General features: G+C 48.3%; 1 protein-coding gene across 1 annotated transcript in view; it reads right to left on the bottom strand.

Moving 5' to 3' along the window:
- Positions 1-22,510, bottom strand: part of asah2 (N-acylsphingosine amidohydrolase 2) — a 186,408-nt gene that overhangs the window by 50,320 nt on the left and 113,578 nt on the right. The window contains exons 19-20 of the mRNA XM_038773535.1: positions 11,545-11,604; positions 5,564-5,652 (exon numbers count right to left, since the gene is read on the bottom strand). Coding sequence (XP_038629463.1) covers positions 5,564-5,652; positions 11,545-11,604 — 149 coding nt within the window. The remainder of the gene's footprint in view (positions 1-5,563; positions 5,653-11,544; positions 11,605-22,510) is intronic.

The following is a 22,510-nucleotide window of genomic DNA, read 5'->3' as shown; positions in this document are numbered from 1 at the left end:
CTTTCCTTACCTCCAGATTTTCCTTTTTTCCTTTATATTTTAGTTAATCCATACGATCTCATTATTGTTTAGAACATATTTTGTGAACTTCATTTAAATGTTTCCCATTTCTGTTCTACATCATTGTTTGCCAGTATGGTCATTAATGTTAGTCCTATTCACAGCCTCTCAAAATCAGCTTTTCTCCCATTACTTCTTGACCTTTTTCACATTCATATCTTTCTCAATTAGTTAATTTTTCATGGAGAGATGGTGGCATAAATGGTAATGTCACTTAACTAGTAATCCAGAGGGCCAGATAGGGGCACAGGGACGCAGGACAAATCTCACCAGGGCAGTGGGTGGGATTTGAATTCACTTCATAAATCTGAAACATAACACAACCTCAGTTTTGTTGATCATGAAACCATTCCTAATTGGTGTTAAAAACCCATTTGGTTCACTAACGTATTCGGGAAGGAAATCTGCCATCTCTATCTGGTCTGGCCTATATGTGATGCCCCCAAGCCTACAACAATGTGGTTGACTCTTAACTTCCCTCTAAAAAGGCCTAGCAAAAGACTCAGTTCAAGAGCAATTAGGGATGGGCAACAAATGACTACCCAAGTATCATGAAATAATTTTTTTAAGTATTAAGTCATCTCATGTTATGATCATTATTGCCTAGACAAGTTCCCTACTTTTACTCCTCTTACCCATTCAAATTCACTCCCCATTAATGAATCCAGTAGTGATTCCTCCTTTCATAGAATCCCTATGGTGCAGAAGGAGGACATTTGACCGATCGAGTCTGCACCAACCATCTTAAAGAACACTCTGGCCGGGATTCTCCGAGCCCCCGCGCCGCAATCCCACCCGGCGTGGGGGCGGAGAATGGGGCGTTGGACCCACGACCGGAGAATCGGCGGCACCCACAAGCGCGTGGCCGACATGGCGCCAGTCGGGGCCCATTGAAAGAGGCCCCCGCAGTGATTCTCCGCAGTCGACCGGCCGAGTTCCCGTCGGTGTGCTTCTCATATGGTTCCACCTGGCGGGAGCTCGGTGTCGCAGCTGCGGTGGCCGTCTTGGTGAGGGAGGAGGGGGGGGGGGGGGGAATCAGTCTCCGGGGGGCCTCCATGACGGCCAGGCCCATGATCGGGGGGGCACCGATCAGCCGCCGTGCGCAATCTGGGGGGGAGGGGGAGCCTATCTTCTTCTGCGTCGGCCCGCTATGTGGGTCCGCCATGTTGCACGGGGTCGGCGCCTCAGGCGGCTGCCACGCGCAAGCGCAGACCCGCGGCCGGAAGTGCAGAGCCCCGTATCAGCAGCAGGAGCTGCGTGGCGCACGCCAGGGCCCTGCAAGCCCCCTTAAAGTAGGAGAATCACTCCGGCCTTTTTAGAAAAAAGTCCTGAGTGATTCGCGTCCATTTTCTGGCGGGCGTGGGGACATAGCCCCATTATTGGAGAATCCCAGCCCCTATCTAGCTCCACGCCCCCACCCGGTCACAGGGTGCTTCCTTCATCCAGTAACTCACTTTAACATTTTGGAAACTAAGGTGCAATTTATCACGGACAATTCACCTAACCTGTACATCTTGGGACTGTGCGACAAAACCGGAGTACCCAGAGGAACCCACACAGATACAGGGAGAAAGTACAAACTCCACAGTCACCCAAGGCTGGAAATGAGCCCTGGTCCCTGGCACTGTGAAGCAGCAGTGCCACCATGCCACCCCCTGGGCTTCTTACATACAGAGTGAGAAAAATCTGTTATACACCTCTAATTTTTCCAGTTGTAATGAAAGGCCAACCACCTGAAATATTGTCACTATCAATATCCCACTCTTCACAGATGCTGTTAGATCTTCTGAGCATTTCCAGTTTTTATTTATTTGTCCATCATCTACAAGGAATAAGTCAGGAGTATGGTGGACAACTCGCCACTTGCCAGGATGAGTGCAGCTCCAACAACACTCAAGAAGGTTGACACCAACCAGGACAAAGCAGCCCACTCGATTGACACCCCATCCACAAACATTTACTCACTCCACCACCGACACACAGTGACAGCAGTGTCTACCATCTACAAGATTCAGATGGCATGGTGGCACAGTGGCTAGCACTGCCTCACAGTGCCAGGGGCCTGGGTTCAATTCCGGCCTTGGGTGATTGTGTGGAGTTTGCACGTTCTCCCCGTGTCTGCATGGGTTTCCTGCAGGTGCTCCGGTTTCCTCCCATGGTCCAAACATGTGCAGGTTAGGTGGATTGACCATGCTAAATTGCCCCTTAGTGTTCAAACATTAGATGGGTTACAGGGATAGGGTGGAGAAGTGAGCCTAGGTAGGATGCTTTTTCAGAGGGCTAGTGTAGATTCAATGGGCCGAATGGCTTCCTTCTGCGCTGGAGGGATCTATGGATCCCTCCAGCAGAACCTTCCAAACCCATGACTTCTACCATCTGCAAACAGAGATGGGACCTTTTCCTTATCAAAGGTCACTCACACATGGACAAAATCGGTCGTGGACCGCACACACATCAAACCAACTTAATTAATTATATTAAAGAGAGAATTAGGAAGCATTGAACTCACCCACTGCTTGAAAGAGATGGCTGAGGTTGCATTTCTTTAATGAGTTGCATAGCTTCTGTGACCCAATAAGAGTACTCCAGAAGTTCAGCTCAATGTTTTATATACTTTTCTTTCCCATTCTCTCTCTTTGACTCCCTCTCTCTCCTTTCTCACTGTCTCCTTCTCTCTCCTTTCTCATTCTGTCCGTCTCTCTCTCTCCCTTCCCAGTCTTTCTCTATTTCTTCTTTCCCACTCTGTCTGTCCCTCTCTCTTTTCTTTCCCACTATCTGTCTCTTTCTCTCTTCTTTCGCACTGTCTCTCTATTTCTCCTTTCCAACTCTGTATGTCTCTCTCTCTCCTTTCCCACTCTGTCTCACTCTCTCTCTCTCTTCTTTCCCTCTCTCTCTCTCTCTTTTCTTTTCCATTGTGTGTCTTTATTTCTCCCTTCCCACTCTGTCTATCTCGACTGACTCACTGGGCGTGATTCTCCACTCCCCACGCCGGGTGGGAGAATCGTGGGAGGGCCGGGCGACTCATTTCACGACCCCCTGGCGCCCCCCGCGATTCTCCCACCCCCCGCTCGGAAGAATCTCCGCTCGCCGTTTTTCACAGCAACCGGCGATTCTCCGACCCGGATGGGCCGAGCGGCCTGCCGTTCGCGACCGTTTCATGACGGTGCAAACCACACCTGTGGGGGGCAGATAGGGGAGTGAGCACCACGGCCGTGCTCGGGAGGGGACTGGCCCGCGATCGGTGCCCACCGATCATCGGGCCAGCGTCTCAAAGCGACGCACTCTTTCCCCTCCGCCGCCCCGCAAGATCAAGCCGCCATGTCTTGCGGGGTAGCGGAGGGGAAGATGGCCACCGCGCATGCGCGGGTTTGAGCCGTCAGCCGTCATGACGTCAGCCGCGCATGCGCGGGTTGGCCAACCTACGCATGCGCGGCTGACGTCACATAGGCGCCGCCGTCGCGTCATTCTCGGCGCGCCGCCTTGACGCAAGCGTCAAGGTCCGGCGGCCGAGAATAACGGAGCACCGCTCCTAGCCCCCCCCCGGGTGGGGGTGAATACGGTGAGAGGAGCGGCCTCCGAGGCAATCGTGAAACTCGGCCAAGTTCAAGACGGCCTTCCCGATTTTTCCCGGGAGCGGAGAATTCCGCCCACTGTCTCTTGCTCACTCCTTTCCCACCCTGTATGTCTTTCTCCTTCATCTTTCTGTGGTAAACCACTGTTACACCTTTATTAGGTGATGTATGGTAAGACCTGTACTATAGGTTCGCCGGTAGTCCCTGCCTGCTGGCTACGCCCAGTAGGCAGAGTATAAATAATGTGTGTCCTCCATGCAGCAGCCATTTCGCCAGCTGCTGTGGGAGGGCACACATCTTAGAGCAATAAAGCCTCAGTTGTATCCAACTCTCGTCTTTGTTCAATTGATCATGCATCACTTTCCCACTGTCTATCTCTATTTCTCTTTTCCCACTCTGCCTCTCTGTATTCCTCACTGCCTCTCCTTTTCCCTCTCTCTTCTCCTTTCTCACTTTGTCTGTTTCTCTCTCTCTCTCTCTCCTTTCCACTCCATCCATCTTTCTCTTTCTCTCCTTCCCACTGTCTATCTAGTTCTCTCTCCTTTCTCTCTCTCTCCTTTCCACTCTGTCTGTCTTTCTCTCTCTCTCCTTCCCACTGTCTATCCGGCTCTCTCTCCTTTCCCACTCTTTATGTCTCTATCTCTTTTCCCACTCCTTCTCTCTCTCTATCTCTCTCCTTACCATTGTCTATCACTCTCCATCTCTTTTCCCAACCTATCTGTCTGTCTCTCTCTCTCGCTCGCACCTTTCCCACTCTGTCTTTCTCTCTCTTTTATAATGTGTTGGGCAGGCTGGGTCGATGTGGACTGCACTTGATGCAGTGTAGCGAGAGACAGACCTCTAACACTCAATAAGATACAACACGATTTTATTTAACGTCTTAACTCCTATACATGTTCAACTGTTGGTTGACACTATACTGACTTGACTGGATACCTAGTACTAGCCTGACCAGACTTACTAGCTACGGCATGGTGTTTGCACTGGCTAGCTCATGGACTCTGACTGTCTCAGTGGCTGGGTCCAGAGAAAGCGGGAAACCAAGTGCCCTCTGGCTTTATAGTGGTAGTATCCTGTCTGGTGATTGGCTTCTCTGTTCTGTGTGCTTACTGGTCATCCTGTATGTCAATCACTGCCTCTCTGCACTCCATTATATACATAGATGTATATTATGACACTTCCCATTGTTTGTCTCGCTCCATTTCCTTCCTACCCTATCTGTCTCTCTGTATCCTTTCCATCTCTCTCTCTCTCTCTCCCACTCCTTCCCCATTCTGTCTGTCTCTCTCTCTCCTTCCCTCTCGTTTCCCACTCTGTCGCAACCTACTGGCCCAGGCCAGTGACTCAACAACCTAAGTCTCTAGTCAACTCCCAGTCCGAGGCTGCACCCAGGCCTGGAGCCTGGGCCTCTTCATCATTTTACAGTGGCTGAGCCCCTGTCTTCGGACACCAGTGGAGGTGGGAGGGGGTGGGGATTGAGTCACTGATGGAGCCGGGTGTGCAGTTCCCTTTCTCTCCTACCCTGGCTTATTCACACTTCACCACCCAAACGGCAGCCAGCAGCTTCCCATCCCTTCACTCACCATCTTAATTGGAAATATATCGCCATTCCTTCACTCTTGCTGGGTCGAAGTCTTGGAACTCCCTCCCTAACAGTGAGGTGGTTGCACCTACACCACATGGACTGCAGCAGTTCAAGAGATTCAAGCTCACCACCACCTTCTCAAGGATAATTAAGGATGGGCAATAAATGCTGGCCTAGTCAGCAATGCCCCCTCCCACCCCATGAATGAATAAAATAAAGATTAACTTGGTTTAGAGTGCATTGATTTGATGGTAATATTTTGATAACAGAATAATCCATATGGTCCAGATTTAATTATAATGACAATCTGACTGTAGGCAACATCAAAATGATGAAGGAGAATTACCTGGTGTCCCAAGAAGCATCATTATACATGACAATCCAATTGCCAGTGACATTCTCAAATCTTTCTACCGTCAGAAATGTTCCACCAGCCTGAAACAGATACAATATTGTACAAGTATGAAAAATAGTCAGGCTAAATTATCAATGTCCTTACATGATTGAATAATTGTGGCAGGGAACCAGTTTAAGAGCTAAACGCAATGACAGTGGAATCCCAATTATCCACATTCCCATTCCTGATTATCTGCAGGAATCTGTCTCCCGATGGCAAGGTTTCATTTGCTCCACAATATCTGGTCAACCACATCTGGCAGATCACATCTTTGCCCCTGTCCAACCATCTGGAATCCAGGCCCCAAACCTGCAACCGGACAGAGCACACTGGGTCAAAACTGCACCCCCAGCAATAACACCAGCCATGGATTTCCCATTGCAAGGATGAATGCTACAGGTAAATACATACTGATCTCCAGACGTTCTGACCTGCAGCCTCGACCTCACCAATCACATTGGGATCACTGAATCAATACCAAGGCTGCCTGGAATGCAGAGGTTTTAAGAGGTGATCTATTTGACGTGTTGAAGATGTTGAAAGCATTTAATTGCTTAGGTCGAGAGAAACTATTTCCACCAGTGATGGGAGTACGGCTTGGAAATTCTAACTCAGCCATTCAGGGCTGATGTTAGGAAGGACCTTCCCACAGAAAGGGAACTGGAAAACTTGAACCCTCTCTTCCCAAAATGCTATTGAGGCGACACCAACGGAAAATCCCAAGCTTAAAATTGATAGATTGTTATTGCGCACGGGCATTAAGGGCTGTGAAAACCATGCAGGTAGATGGAGCTAAGATTCGGATCAGCCATGACCTACATTCGAAATGGCCTATCCCTTTTCCTCTTTTCTCCCATGTGCTCCTCAGCAACTGTTTGCCAGCTGGTTGGAATGTGGGCATATGCTGAGAGGGCTTTGCTGACTTCGAAAGTTGCTCAGCTGGATGTAGAGGTTCGCATCGAGCACTGCTGCTTGTCTAACTCGCTCAGCAAGGTAGTCTGCTGAAAGGGGTTACCTCAGAAAAATCAGAGGTTAGATTCCCCTTCCCTTCACCAGTGAGGTTGCAGCCAATATATGAGTGAGCACAGCCCCAGTTCAAAATTCAGAATTTATACTATTACTGGTTGGTGAATGTCATCCATCGTACTGCACGCATATATCGCATAGTGTTTTGTTGAAACTTGCAACCCGTTTCTCCTTAAAGGCTATACACACTGGCTAAAACTGACCGGCATGGACTTCCAGTGGCAACATGTCGGTGAAGGTCACACATTGGGTGGCTCCTGCTACAGTCTTCAATTTTTGCCCGGACTCGGGGTACTTTTTGGATGATCTGCTGTGGGAAGATCTAAGGAGTCGGTGGAACATCGAAGTTCCAGAAGGAAGGTGAGGGAAGGAAGGGGGAGTGCTGCGCTGAGTCCAGCCAGACAGAAGATGGCGGGTGCTGGTTCGTGGGGTGGCGATTGCACCAACAAAGGCGGCTCTGATGAAGACATCGATGGAGGTGCGGCAGCAAGGAGAGAAGATGAAGGGGGCGGAGGAGGCATTAACGCAGCATGGCGACCAGTTGACCTCGATGAGTGAGGAGCTGGGGAGGGTGATGGAGAACAATAAAGGGCTAAGTGTCAAATTGGAAAACTTGGAGAACAGGTTGCGGAGGCAGAATTTGAGGATCATGGGCTTACCCGAGGGGGTGGAGGGCCAGTGGCTGACTGAGTACATTGTGGACATGATCGGCAAGTTGATGAAGGAGACGGAAGAGCCCTCCCTCTACGAGTTGAACAGGGCCCATCGGTGCTCCAGCCGAAGCCTAGAACAAATGAGTCATTGAGGGCTGCGACTGTCTGATTCTGCAGCTACCAGGTGAAGGAGAAGGTTTTGAGTTGGGCGAAGCAAAAGCCAGAGGTGAAGTGGAAGGCGTTGGTATACGTATACCAAGATCCAACGGCCGAATTGGCGAGAAGGCAGGCGGCCTTTGGTCAGGTGAAGGAGGCGCTGTACAGCAGCAAGATGAGGTTTGGAGTGGTTTACTCGACGAAGCTGAGAGTGACTCACAATTCGAATGACTTTTATTTTGAGACGGCAGAGGCATTTGTAAAGGCTGAAGGACTGGTACTTGGTACTGAGATGAGTTTGGATTTGAACTTTGATGGTGTAGACTGGGATTTTTTCTTTGATTTTCTTATTCACTGGTTTTTGATAATTTTTTCCTGTTTTGGTTTTCTGCTATTGTATTCACCCCACTCTGGTTGTATCGCTAGGGGGTAGATAGTCACTTTTGGTGGGAGTGTGGGGTGGGATGTTTGGAGGATTTTGGCATGGGGGGTTGGGTTGTTGTTTGTGTTTTTGGGAGGAGGAGGCGGGTTCTGGCATGTGTGACCTCACTGGCAAATTAAGGTTCGCTACTGAACAGGAATGTGGTGGGGGGAGGGGCCACAGTCATTGGAGCCTTTCTGGGCAGGTTTCAATTGGCCTGGCAGGTTTGAATAGTGGGCAGAGGGGATCGATACTGGGTGAGGTGTTTGCAAGAGGAAGTGGTTGGGGGAATTCTGGGAAGGGGAGTAGGGGTTGACGGTGATGAGAGGATGGTGTGTGTCCCGCCGGATGGTAAAGGTGGATAGAAGGAACGGGCCAGGGGTTGAGAGGCCCGGTCAGAATGGTGGCGTAGAACGTGCGAGGGGTGGGGGGAACCAGTGAAGAGAGTGAGTGTTTCACGCATTGAAGAGTTTTAAAGCTGATATGGTGATGCTACAGAACATCCATCTGAGGGTGAAGGATGAGATGAGGCTCAGGAAGGGGTGGGTGAGCCAGGTGTTTCACTCCAGTTTTGATAGTAGGGCCTGGGTGCCAATTCTAGTATGCGGGCGTGTGAGGTTGCAGGTGGAGAAGGTGGTGGCGAATCGGAAGGGTAGGTACACTATTGTAATGGGTGGGCTGGAAGGGAGGTTGTTGGTGTTGATTAGCGTGTATGCCTTCAATTGGGATGAGGCATGGTTCGTGAAGAAAACGCTGGCTGCCATTCCGAATCTAGATACCCACGAGTTGATTTTGGTGGTTGGAATACAGTGTCGGAACCATGGGTGGACAGATCTGTCCTAGCGGTGCTTGCTGACCCCATGGGGGTGGGGGGGGGAGAGTTTTGTACCCGAGGGATCAGGAGTATTCACTTTTTTTGCCGGTGTACAGGTATTCTCTAGGATTGACTTCTTTGTGAAGGAAAAGGCATGGTTAGCTGGATTAAGAAGGCAGAATATGGGAAGCGCAGTGGTTAGCACTGCAGTCTCACGATGCCGAGGTCCCAGGTTTGATCCCGGCTCTGGGTCACTGTCCATGTGCAGTTTGCACATTCTCCCCGTGTTTGAGTGGGTTTCGCCCACACAACCCTGATGTGTTAGGCAGGCTGGTTCGATTGGACTGCACTCGATGCAGGGAAGCTAGAAGCAGATGTCTAACACTGGAGAAAATCCAACACTGTTTTATTCAACGATAGAACTGATGTACATGTTCAGCTGTGGGTCGACACTACACTGAACTAACTGGAGACCTTGTATTATCCTGACCAGACTTACTAGCTACCGCATGGTGTTTGCACTGGCTAGCTCGTGGACTCTGACTGTCTCAGTGGCTGTGTCCAGAGAGCGGGAAACCTAGTGCCCTCTGGCTTTATAGTGGTAGTGTCCTGACTGGTGATTGGCTGCACTGTGTTGTGTGCTTACTGGTTGTCCTGTATGTCAATCACTGCCTCATCTCATTATATACATGAGTGGATATTATGACAAACCCAAAGATGTGCTGGCTAGATGAATTGTCCACGCTAAATTGTCTCTTAATCAACAAAAATGAATTGGGTACTCTAAATTTATGAAGTAAAAAAAGGTTTGTGGCATAGATGAAATTGCTGCACATGGAGCTGATGGTGTGTGTGCGCATGAATAACATGAACTCAGGGTATTTTTCATTGCATCGGGGAACGAGGCAGGGATGTTCCATGTCCCCCCTTTAGTTTGCATTGGTGATAGAGCCCTTGACCATTGTGCTGCGGAGCTCGGAGTTGTGGAAGGGAAAGGTGAGGGGGAGGTGAAATATAGGGTGGCCCTTGTACACGGATGCTTTGTTGTTTTACATTTCAGAGCCTGGCTCCTCGGCGGGGGACATAATTGGCTTGCTTAAAAGATTTGGGGCATTTTCGGGGTATAAGCTGAATTTGGGAAAAAGTGAGTATTTTGTGGTGTCTGCTCCAGGGGCGGGGTTTGGGGCTGAAAGGTTGCCATTCCTTGTGGCAGCTTCTCATTTTAGGTATCGGGGGGTGCAGATACCCGGGATTGGGCAGGTCTTCTGAAATTGAATTTTTAGAGCTTGGTGGAGAGGGTGAAAGCGGATTTATTGAGGTGGGATAATCTTCCCCTATAGTTGGGAGGTCAGGTGCAGACGGTTAAGATGAACATTTTGCCACGCTTTTTGTTTTAAATTCAGTGCCTGCTGGTTTGTTTTACCAGGGCGTTTTTCAAGGGGGTAGAAAGGCTGGTTTCTTTGTTCATTTGGACTGGGAAGGTGGCCAGGATAAATGGGCGGTGAATGCAGGGAAGATACGGGGTTGGAATAGGGAGGCAGAGTTTGTAGGTTAGATGGAGGCGGGCCCATGTCAGGGACAGGATTGTGGGCGCTGGCAATGGCACCATTCCCAGTGGTTCCAAGGAAGTATTCGGGAAGTCTTGTGGTGGTGGTCACGCTTAAGATTTGTAGGCAATTCCGTCAACACTTTAGAGTGGGAGCAAGATCTAGGGTGATGCCGATTAGGGGGAATCACGGATTTGAGCTGGGGAGAATGGATACGAGGTCCTGGGGATGGGAAAGGGAGATGAAGGATCTGTTTCTGGGAGGGCGGTTTGCGAGCTTGGAGGAATTGAATGAGAAGTTTTGACTGGGGTGGGAGGAGAGCTTTCGGTATATGCAGGTGCGGGACTTTGCGAGGGTCTTTCCGACCTTTCCGATAGCGCCTGCCTCCTCGTTGTTGGTGGAGGTGCTGTCAGTGGGGGCCTGGAAGGGGGGGTCATCTCGGCGATTTATGGGAGGATTCTGGAGGAGGATAAGGTGTCCATAGAGGAGATTAAAGCCAAGTGGGAAGAGGAGTTGGGGACGGCATTAGAGGAGGGAGTGGGTGTTCTGGAGGGTGAATGCCTCATCCCCGTGTGCGAGGCTGGGGCTCATACAGCTGAAGGTGGTGCACAGGGCAGACCTGATGAAGTCAAGGATCAGCCAGTTGTTTGAGGAGGTAGGGAATGTCTGCGAGCAGTGTGGGAGGGGCCCTGCTAACCATGTATATATGTTCTGATCTTGTCTAAAGTTGGAAAGGTTTTGGAGGCCATTTTCTGGCACCATGTCAGTGGTCTTCCATGTGGGCATGGAGTCCGGTCCCCTGGGAGCTATGTTTGGGGTATCAAACCTGCCGGAGTTGCAGACGGGTGAGGGGTCAGATGTGTTAACCTTGCTGATTGCTCATAGGCGGGTTCTGTTGGGTGTAGATTTGCTTCTCCGCCCTGTGCCTTGGAGTTCATATCACTGGACAAGGTGAAATTTGCTCTATGGGAGGGGGGGGGGGGGGGATGATTGATGGGTTCAACAAGAGTTGGGGTTTGTTCATTCTGCATTATTGGTTACCGTCGATTGTTATGGGGGGGGGGAGAATGGGAGAGAGGGGGGTCTTCTTGTGGTGGGGGTTTAATATGTTGGGAAAGTTTTTTGTTATTGTAAAATGTAAAATGTTGAAAATTGGAATAAAAATACTTTAACACAGAAACTAAGCGCGCTAAAAGAGTTTGAAGAAGTCTTTGAGAAATGTAGCACACCTTCAGAAGGTATCGTGGTATTTTCAGGAAATTGTAACAGTTTCAGCTGATCCCTCTTTCCGAATATCTGAATAAATGACATACCATTGAAGCAACTGAGTTCCTGGGATTCCCACTCACAAACGTCACTTCTGCAACATGTCCCTACAACAAATACAAACAGGAGACCAGATGGGATTTGTATCGATCCAGGTTAACAATTCACAGTATCAAACCCAATGAAATGACATTAGTTCTCAAATTAAACGGATTAAATAGAGTGCAAAATAAGCATATTTTCCACTGCTCACCAAGTGTTGTAACCATACAAATCACAAAAACATTGTCCTGCTGTTTGCTGGTATAATTTTATTCATTCCATGGTCAGCGCTCAGGTCGCACCAGGGCCCTGTTCCAAAACAAGAGACCTGCCTCACCAACCGAGAAACACCTCCTCCCCATTGTGTTCAGAGGTCTCTGGGTCCCAGGCACTCAGGGGAGGGTGTCTAACACAGTTCATTCCCTTAGGTTGTAAACTCAAAGAAATAAATACTGAGGCAGCAACACTAACACGAAGTCAGCTTTTTAGTGTCAGCTTTCAGCAGGTTCAGGAGCGTGCAGGAGGGCAGATGGGAGTATTCTGTTTTTAGTTAGGCAAAATGATCATCTGATATGATGACTTGTAATATATTTAGTATTTTCCCTGGAACCAAGTTCTTGCTGATTGAATTCAGTTAGCTCGACCATAAATGTTTTTCTGTGGGTTTGTTCGCTGTGGAAAAAAGGTAGCTTAAAGGTAGGTACATTGCATCTGACCCCACCTTACCAGATTGGCCACAAAAAGATCGGAGGGATTTGAGCCACATGCGAGATACATGAGCATCCAGTTCAGAATACAAAGTGATACAATTTCCCCCCAATTTATGCTCCTATACAGCAAGATATTGGAAAAATATAGAAATGTCCCTCAGGATAAGTCAGCCGAGCCATCTACAAAAGTAAGGAACATCGCCGAGTCTGAGAGAACATCTAAACTTGTGATAATCGCCTAAAGCCAACTCTCATCCCAAATAGTGAAATCAGGCCCTAGTCACACGCTACCATATAGAAAGGGAAAATTAGATTCTTGGGAAACACAAATAGCTTCTATGGTCCTTGTAACAAGACTGGCATTAGCTCAGGCCTGGGAACAGGCCCATTGTCTTGCTTTGGGTCACCATAGTGGGATTTAATCATTCTAATCTTACAGCCATTGATCATCGCAATCTCTATTGAACTTTAGACACCAGTTCACATAGAACAATGGAAAGAGAAAAGAACGACAGAAGGAGAAAAATAAAAGTAGAAAATGAAAAGTACCCAACCTACGTGATACCAACCGCGCCCCAAACTCCGCCAAATTTTTAAAAATTGTATTTGTGTTGAAATATCACAATTATATTCACAAGACAATACTTAAAAAGTATTTTCTAGTTAAAATATATGTAACAGTATAAAGTCTCAACCGAAACAGTTTAATGCAGCATGCTTCTGTATACTGCTAAAGTACCCCCTGAGTTGTAAGAATTTGAAGTTTTAACAAATTTTGAATTTCATAATGTTCAAATTAATCATTCTGCAATAAATCAGTCCACAGTTAGTACACAAAGCTCAGATTTAATCTATTGTTTTGTGTGTGACCCACTGCTGCCAGAAGCTGGTGAGGAAGAATGTCACTGAGAGCACGCGAGACAAAATGAGCTTAGTTTACAGCACGGCCACAATTTTGCAAATGTTTAAAAACAACATTTTGGCAGCCCTCAGATTGTGTGATGGGTAAACACAGTGCCAGCATGTCAATGAGATTGGTAAATGCACTGCCTGGCATGTTGCTGTGATGGGTACATGCACTGCCTGGCATGTTGCTGTGATGGGTAAATGCACTGCCTGGTGTGTTGCTGTGATGGGTAAATGTGCACTGCCTGCTGTGTTGCTGTGATGGCTAAATGCACTGCCTGGCATGTTGCTGTGATTGATAAATGCACTGCCTGGTGTGTTGCTGTGATTGATAAATGCACTGCCTGGCATGTTGCTGTGATTGATAAATGCACTGCCTGGCGTGTTGCTGTGATTGATAAATGCACTGCCTGGCATGTAGCTGTGATTGATAAATGTGCACTGCCTGGCATGTTGCTGTGATTGATAAATGCACTGCCTGGTGTGTTGCTGTGATGGGTAAATGCCCTGCCTGGCATGTTGCTGTGATGGGTAAATGCACTGCCTGGCATGTTGCTGTGATGGGTAAATGCACTGCCTGGCATGTTGCTGTGATGGGTAAATGCACTGCCTGGCATGTTGCTGTGATTGATAAATGTGCACTGCCTGGTGTGTTTGCTGTGGACTGATAAATGCACTGCCTGGCTGTTGCTGTGATTGATAAATGCACTGCCTGGCGTGTTGCTGTGATTGATAAATGCACTGCCTGGCATGTTGCTGTGATTGATAAATTGCACTGCCTGGCATGTTTGCTGTGATTGATAAATGCACTGCCTGGTGTGTTGCTGTGATGGGTAAATGCCCTGCCTGGTGTGTTGCTGTGATTGATAAATGCACTGCCTGGCGTGTTGCTGTGATTGATAATGTGCACTGCCTGGTGTGTTGCTGTGATTGATAAATTGCACTGCCTGGTGTGTTGCTGTGATGGGTAAATGCCCTGCCTGGTGTGTTGCTGTGATTGATAAATGCACTGCCTGGCGTGTTGCTGTGATTGATAAATGTGCACTGCCTGGTGTGTTGCTGTGATTGATAAATGCACTGCCTGGTGTGTTGCTGTGATTGATAAATGCACTGCCTGGTGTGTTGCTGTGATGGGTAAATGCACTACCTGCTGTGTTGCTGTGATTGATCAATGTGCACTGCCTGGCATGTTGCTGTGATGGGTAAATGCACTGCCTGTTGTGTTGCTGTGATGGGTAAATGCACTGCCTGGTGTGTTGCTGTGATTGATAAATGCACTGCCTGGTGTGTTGCTGTGATTGATAAATGCACTGCCTGGTGTGTTGCTGAGATTGATAAATGCACTGCCTGGTGTGTTGCTGTGATGGGTAAATGCACTGCCTGCTGTGTTGCTGTGATTGATAAATGTGCACTGCCTGGTGTGTTGCTGTGATGGGTAAATGCGCTGCCTGGCATGTTGCTGTGATTGATAAATGTGCACTGCCTGGTGTGTTGCTGTGATTGATAAATGTGCACTGCCTGGCATGTTGCTGTGATTGATAAATGCACTGCCTGGTGTGTTGCTGTGATGGGTAAATGCCCTGCCTGGTGTGTTGCTGTGATTGATAAATGCACTGCCTGGCGTGTTGCTGTGATTGATAAATGTGCACTGCCTGGTGTGTTGCTGTGATTGATAAATGCACTGCCTGGTGTGTTGCTGTGATGGGTAAATGCCCTGCCTGGTGTGTTGCTGTGATTGATAAATGCACTGCCTGGCGTGTTGCTGTGATTGATAAATGTGCACTGCCTGGTGTGTTGCTGTGATTGATAAATGCACTGCCTGGTGTGTTGCTGTGATTGATAAATGCACTGCCTGGTGTGTTGCTGTGATGGGTAAATGCACTACCTGCTGTGTTGCTGTGATTGATAAATGTGCACTGCCTGGCATGTTGCTGTGATGGGTAAATGCACTGCCTGTTGTGTTGCTGTGATGGGTAAATGCACTGCCTGGTGTGTTGCTGTGATTGATAAATGCACTGCCTGGTGTGTTGCTGTGATTGATAAATGCACTGCCTGGTGTGTTGCTGAGATTGATAAATGCACTGCCTGGTGTGTTGCTGTGATGGGTAAATGCACTGCCTGCTGTGTTGCTGTGATTGATAAATGTGCACTGCCTGGTGTGTTGCTGTGATGGGTAAATGCACTGCCTGGCATGTTGCTGTGATTGATAAATGTGCACTGCCTGGTGTGTTGCTGTGATGGATAAATGTGCACTGCCTGGCATGTTGCTGTGATGGGTAAATGCACTGCCTGGTGTGTTGCTGTGATGGGTAAATGCACTGCCTGGTGTGTTGCTGTGATTGATAAATGCACTGCCTGGTGTGTTGCTGTGATTGATAAATGCACTGCCTGGTGTGTTGCTGTGATTGATAAATGCACTGCCTGGTGTGTTGCTGTGATGGGTAAATGCACTGCCTGGCATGTTGCTGTGATTGATAAATGTGCACTGCCTGGTGTGTTGCTGTGATGGGTAAATGCACTGCCTGGTGTGTTGCTGTGATTGATAAATGCACTGCCTGGTGTGTTGCTGTGATGGGTAAATGCACTGCCTGATGTGTTGCTGTGATTGATAAATGCACTGCCTGGCATGTTGCTGTGATGGGTAAATGCACTGCCTGGCGTGTTGCTGTGATTGATAAATGTGCACTGCCTGGTGTGTTGCTGTGATGGGTAAATGCACTGCCTGGCATGTTGCTGTGATTGATAAATGCACTGCCTGGCATGTTGCTGTGATGGGTAAATGCACTGCCTGGCGTGTTGCTGTGATTGATAAATGTGCACTGCCTGGTGTGTTGCTGTGATGGGTAAATGCACTGCCTGGTGTGTTGCTGTGATTGATAAATGTGCACTGCCTGGCATGTTGCTGTGATTGATAAATGTGCACTGCCTGGTGTGTTGCTGTGATTGATAAATGCACTGCCTGGTGTGTTGCTGTGATTGATAAATGCACTGCCTGGTGTGTTGCTGTGATTGATAAATGTGCACTGCCTGGTGTGTTGCTGTGATTGATAAATGCACTGCCTGGTGTGTTGCTGTGATGGGTAAATGCACTGCCTGGCATGTTGCTGTGATTGATAAATGTGCGCTGCCTGGTGTGTTGCTGTGATTGATAAATGTGCACTGCCTGGTGTGTTGCTGTGATTGATAAATGTGCACTGCCTGGCGTGTTGCTGTGATGGGTAAATGCACTGCCTGGTGTGTTGCTGTGATGAGTAAATGCACTGCCTGGTGTGTTGCTGTGATTGATAAATGTGCACTGCCTGGTGTGTTGCTGTGATTGATAAATGCACTGCCTGGCATGTTGCTGTGATGGGTAAATGCACTGCCTGGCATGTTGCTGTGATTGATAAATGTGCACTGCCTGGTGTGTTGCTGTGATTGATAAATGTGCACTGCCTGGTGTGTTGCTGTGATTGATAAATGCACTGCCTGGTGTGTTGCTGTGATTGATAAATGCACTGCCTGGTGTGTTGCTGTGATGGGTAAATGCACTGCCTGGTGTGTTGCTGTGATTGATAAATGCACTGCCTGGTGTGTTGCTGTGATGGGTAAATGCACTGCCTGGTGTGTTGCTGTGATTGATAAATGTGCACTGCCTGGTGTGTTGCTGTGATTGATAAATGTGCACTGCCTGGCATGTTGCTGTGATGGGTAAATGCACTGCCTGGTGTGTTGCTGTGATGGGTAAATGCACTGCCTGGTGTGTTGCTGTGATTGATAAATGCACTGCCTGGTGTGTTGCTGTGATTGATAAATGCACTGCCTGGTGTGTTGCTGTGATTGATAAATGCACTGCCTGGTGTGTTGCTGTGATGGGTAAATGCACTGCCTGCTGTGTTGCTGTGATTGATAAATGTGCACTGCCTGGTGTGTTGCTGTGATGGGTAAATGCACTGCCTGGCATGTTGCTGTGATTGATAAATGTGCACTGCCTGGTGTGTTGCTGTGATGGGTAAATGCACTGCCTGGTGTGTTGCTGTGATTGATAAATGCACTGCCTGGTGTGTTGCTGATTGATAAATGCACTGCCTGGCATGTTGCTGTGATTGATAAATGCACTGCCTGGCATGTTGCTGTGATGGGTAAATGCACTGCCTGGCGTGTTGCTGTGATTGATAAATGTGCACTGCCTGGTGTGTTGCTGTGATGGGTAAATGCACTGCCTGGCATTTTGCTGTGATTGATAAATGCACTGCCTGGCATGTTGCTGTGATGGGTAATTGCACTGCCTGGCGTGTTGCTGTGATTGATAAATGTGCACTGCCTGGTGTGTTGCTGTGATGGATAAATGCACTGCCTGGCATGTTGCTGTGATGGGTAATTGCACTGCCTGGTGTGTTGCTGTGATTGATAAATGCACTGCCTGGCGTGTTGCTGTGATTGATAAATGTGCACTGCCTGGTGTGTTGCTGTGATTGATAAATGCACTGCCTGGTGTGTTGCTGTGATGGGTAAATGCCCTGCCTGGTGTGTTGCTGTGATTGATAAATGCACTGCCTGGCGTGTTGCTGTGATTGATAAATGTGCACTGCCTGGTGTGTTGCTGTGATTGATAAATGCACTGCCTGGTGTGTTGCTGTGATTGATAAATGCACTGCCTGGTGTGTTGCTGTGATGGGTAAATGCACTACCTGCTGTGTTGCTGTGATTGATAAATGTGCACTGCCTGGCATGTTGCTGTGATGGGTAAATGCACTGCCTGTTGTGTTGCTGTGATTGATAAATGCACTGCCTGGTGTGTTGCTGTGATTGATAAATGCACTGCCTGGTGTGTTGCTGAGATTGATAAATGCACTGCCTGGTGTGTTGCTGTGATGGGTAAATGCACTGCCTGCTGTGTTGCTGTGATTGATAAATGTGCACTGCCTGGTGTGTTGCTGTGATGGGTAAATGCACTGCCTGGCATGTTGCTGTGATTGATAAATGTGCACTGCCTGGTGTATTGCTGTGATTGATAAATGTGCACTGCCTGGCATGTTGCTGTGATGGGTAAATGCACTGCCTGGTGTGTTGCTCTGATGGGTAAATGCACTGCCTGGTGTGTTGCTGTGATTGATAAATGCACTGCCTGGTGTGTTGCTGTGATTGATAAATGCACTGCCTGGTGTGTTGCTGTGATTGATAAATGCACTGCCTGGTGTGTTGCTGTGATGGGTAAATGCACTGCCTGGCATGTTGCTGTGATTGATAAATGTGCACTGCCTGGTGTGTTGCTGTGATGGGTAAATGCACTGCCTGGTGTGTTGCTGTGATTGATAAATGCACTGCCTGGTGTGTTGCTGTGATGGGTAAATGCACTGCCTGATGTGTTGCTGTGATTGATAAATGCACTGCCTGGCATGTTGCTGTGATGGGTAAATGCACTGCCTGGCGTGTTGCTGTGATTGATAAATGTGCACTGCCTGGTGTGTTGCTGTGATGGGTAAATGCACTGCCTGGCATGTTGCTGTGATTGATAAATGCACTGCCTGGCATGTTGCTGTGATGGGTAAATGCACTGCCTGGCGTGTTGCTGTGATTGATAATGTGCACTGCCTGGTGTGTTGCTGTGATGGGTAAATGCACTGCCTGGTGTGTTGCTGTGATTGATAAATGTGCACTGCCTGGCATGTTGCTGTGATTGATAAATGTGCACTGCCTGGTGTGTTGCTGTGATTGATAAATGCACTGCCTGGTGTGTTGCTGTGATTGATAAATGCACTGCCTGGTGTGTTGCTGTGATTGATAAATTTGCACTGCCTGGTGTGTTGCTGTGATTGATAAATGCACTGCCTGGTGTGTTGCTGTGATGGGTAAATGCACTGCCTGGCATGTTGCTGTGATTGATAAATGTGCGCTGCCTGGTGTGTTGCTGTGATTGATAAATGTGCACTGCCTGGTGTGTTGCTGTGATTGATAAATGTGCACTGCCTGGCGTGTTGCTGTGATGGGTAAATGCACTGCCTGGTGTGTTGCTGTGATGAGTAATGCACTGCCTGGTGTGTTGCTGTGATTGATAAATGTGCACTGCCTGGTGTGTTGCTGTGATTGATAAATGCACTGCCTGGCATGTTGCTGTGATTGATAAATGCACTGCCTGGCATGTTGCTGTGATTGATAAATGTGCACTGCCTGGTGTGTTGCTGTGATTGATAAATGTGCACTGCCTGGTGTGTTGCTGTGATTGATAAATGCACTGCCTGGTGTGTTGCTGTGATTGATAAATGCACTGCCTGGTGTGTTGCTGTGATGGGTAAATGCACTGCCTGGTGTGTTGCTGTGATTGATAAATGCACTGCCTGGTGTGTTGCTGTGATGGTAAATGCACTGCCTGGTGTGTTGCTGTGATTGATAAATGTGCACTGCCTGGTGTGTTGCTGTGATTGATAAATGTGCACTGCCTGGCATGTTGCTGTGATGGGTAAATGCACTGCCTGGTGTGTTGCTGTGATGGGTAAATGCACTGGTGGTGTGTTTCTGTGATTGATAAATGCACTGCCTGGTGTGTTGCTGTGATTGATAAATGCACTGCCTGGTGTGTTGCTGTGATTGATAAATGCACTGCCTGGTGTGTTGCTGTGATGGGTAAATGCACTGCCTGCTGTGTTGCTGTGATTGATAAATGTGCACTGCCTGGTGTGTTGCTGTGATGGGTAAATGCACTGCCTGGCATGTTGCTGTGATTGATAAATGTGCACTGCCTGGTGTGTTGCTGTGATGGGTAAATGCACTGCCTGGTGTGTTGCTGTGATTGATAAATGCACTGCCTGGTGTGTTGCTGATTGCTAAATGCACTGCCTGGCATGTTGCTGTGATTGATAAATGCACTGCCTGGCATGTTGCTGTGATGGGTAAATGCACTGCCTGGCGTGTTGCTGTGATTGATAAATGTGCACTGCCTGGTGTGTTGCTGTGATGGGTAAATGCACTGCCTGGCATTTTGCTGTGATTGATAAATGCACTGCCTGGCATGTTGCTGTGATGGGTAATTGCACTGCCTGGCGTGTTGCTGTGATTGATAAATGTGCACTGCCTGGTGTGTTGCTGTGATGGATAAATGCACTGCCTGGCATGTTGCTGTGATGGGTAATTGCACTGCCTGGTGTGTTGGTGTGATTGATAAATGTGCACTGCTTGGCATGTTGCTGTGATTGATAAATGTGCACTGCCTGGTGTGTTGCTGTGATTGATAAATGCACTGCCTGGTGTGTTGCTGTGATTGATAAATGTGCACTGCCTGGTGTGTTGCTGTGATTGATAAATGCACTGCCTGGTGTGTTGCTGTGATGGGTAAATGCACTGCCTGGTGTGTTGCTGTGATTGATAAATGTGCACTGCCTGGTGTGTTGCTGTGATTGATAAATGTGCACTGCCTGGCATGTTGCTGTGATGGGTAAATGCACTGCCTGGCGTGTTGCTGTGATTGATAAATGCACTGCCTGGCATGTTGCTGTGATTGATAAATGCACTGCCTGGCATGTTGCTGTGATTGATAAATGTGCACTGCCTGGTGTGTTGCTGTGATTGATAAATGCACTGCCTGGTGTGTTGCTGTGATTGATAAATGCACTGCCTGGTGTGTTGCTGTGATTGATAAATGCACTGCCTGGTGTGTTGCTGTGATGGGTAAATGCACTGCCTGGTGTGTTGCTGTGATTGATAAATGTGCACTGCCTGGTGTGTTGCTGTGATTGATAAATGCACTGCCTGGCATGTTGCTGTGATTGATAAATGTGCACTGCCTGGTGTGTTGCTGTGATGGGTAAATGCACTGCCTGGTGTGTTGCTGTGATGGGTAAATGCACTGCCTGGCATGTTGCTGTGATGGGTAAATGCACTGCCTGGTGTGTTGCTGTGATGGGAAAATGCACTGCCTGGTGTGTTGCTGTGATGGGTAAATGCACTGCATGATGTGTTGCTGTGATTGATAAATGCACTGCCTGGCATGTTGCTGTGATGGGTAAATGCACTGCCTGCTGTGTTGCTGTGATTGATAAATGCACTGCCTGGCATGTTGCTGTGATGGGTAAATGCATTGCCTGGCATGTTGCTGTGATGGGTAAATGCACTGCCTGGCATGTTGCTGTGATTGATAAATGCACTGCCTGGCATGTTGCTGTGATTGATAAATGTGCACTGCCTGGTGTGTTGCTGTGATTGATAAATGCACTGCCTGGTGTGTTGCTGTGATGGGTAAATGCACTGCCTGGTGTGTTGCTGTGCTTGATAAATGTGCACTGCCTGGTGTGTTGCTGTGATTGATAAATGCACTGCCTGGCATGTTGCTGTGATTGATAAATGTGCACTGCCTGGTGTGTTGCTGTGATGGGTAAATGTGCACTGCCTGGTGTGTTGCTGTGATTGATAAATGCACTGCCTGGCATGTTGCTGTGATGGGTAAATGCACTGCCTGGTGTGTTGCTGTGATGGGTAAATGCACTGCCTGGTGTGTTGCTGTGATGGGTAAATGCACTGCCTGATGTGTTGCTGTGATTGATAAATGCACTGCCTGGCATGTTGCTGTGATGGGTAAATGCACTGCCTGGTGTGTTGCTGTGATTGATAAATGTGCACTGCCTGGTGTGTTGCTGTGATGGGTAAATGCACTGCCTGGCATGTTGCTGTGATTGATAAATGCACTGCCTGGTGTGTTGCTGTGATGGGTAAATGCACTGCCTGGCATGTTGCTGTGATTGATAAATGTGCACTGCCTGGTGTGTTGCTGTGATTGATAAATGCACTGCCTGGCATGTTGCTGTGATTGATAAATGCACTGCCTGGCATGTTGCTGTGATGGGTAAATGCACTGCCTGGCGTGTTGCTGTGATTGATAAATGTGCACTGCCTGGTGTGTTGCTGTGATGGGTAAATGCACTGCCTGGCATGTTGCTGTGATTGATAAATGCACTGCCTGGCATGTTGCTGTGATGGGTAAATGCACTGCCTGGCGTGTTGCTGTGATTGATAAATGTGCACTGCCTGGTGTGTTGCTGTGATGGGTAAATGCACTGCCTGGTGTGTTGCTGAGATTGATAAATGTGCACTGCCTGGCATGTTGCTGTGATGGGTAAATGCACTGCCTGGTGTGTTGCTGTGATGGGTTAAATGCACTGCCTGATGTGTTGCTGCTGATTGATAAATGCACTGCCTGCATGTTGCTGTGATGGGTAAATGCACTGCCTGCTGTGTTGCTGTGATTGATAATGCACTGCCGGCATGTTGCTGTGATGGGTAAAGCATTGCCTGGCCTGTTGCTGTGATGGGTAAATGCACTGCCTGGCATGTTGCTGTGATTGATAAATGCACTGCCTGGCATGTTGCTGTGATTGATAAATGT

This window comes from Scyliorhinus canicula, chromosome 16 (genome assembly GCF_902713615.1).
Source record: "Scyliorhinus canicula chromosome 16, sScyCan1.1, whole genome shotgun sequence".
NCBI classification, from domain to species: Eukaryota; Metazoa; Chordata; class Chondrichthyes; order Carcharhiniformes; family Scyliorhinidae; genus Scyliorhinus; species Scyliorhinus canicula.
The sequence above is the reverse complement of the archived record's forward strand: the minus strand, read 5'-3'. Positions and strand labels throughout refer to the sequence as shown.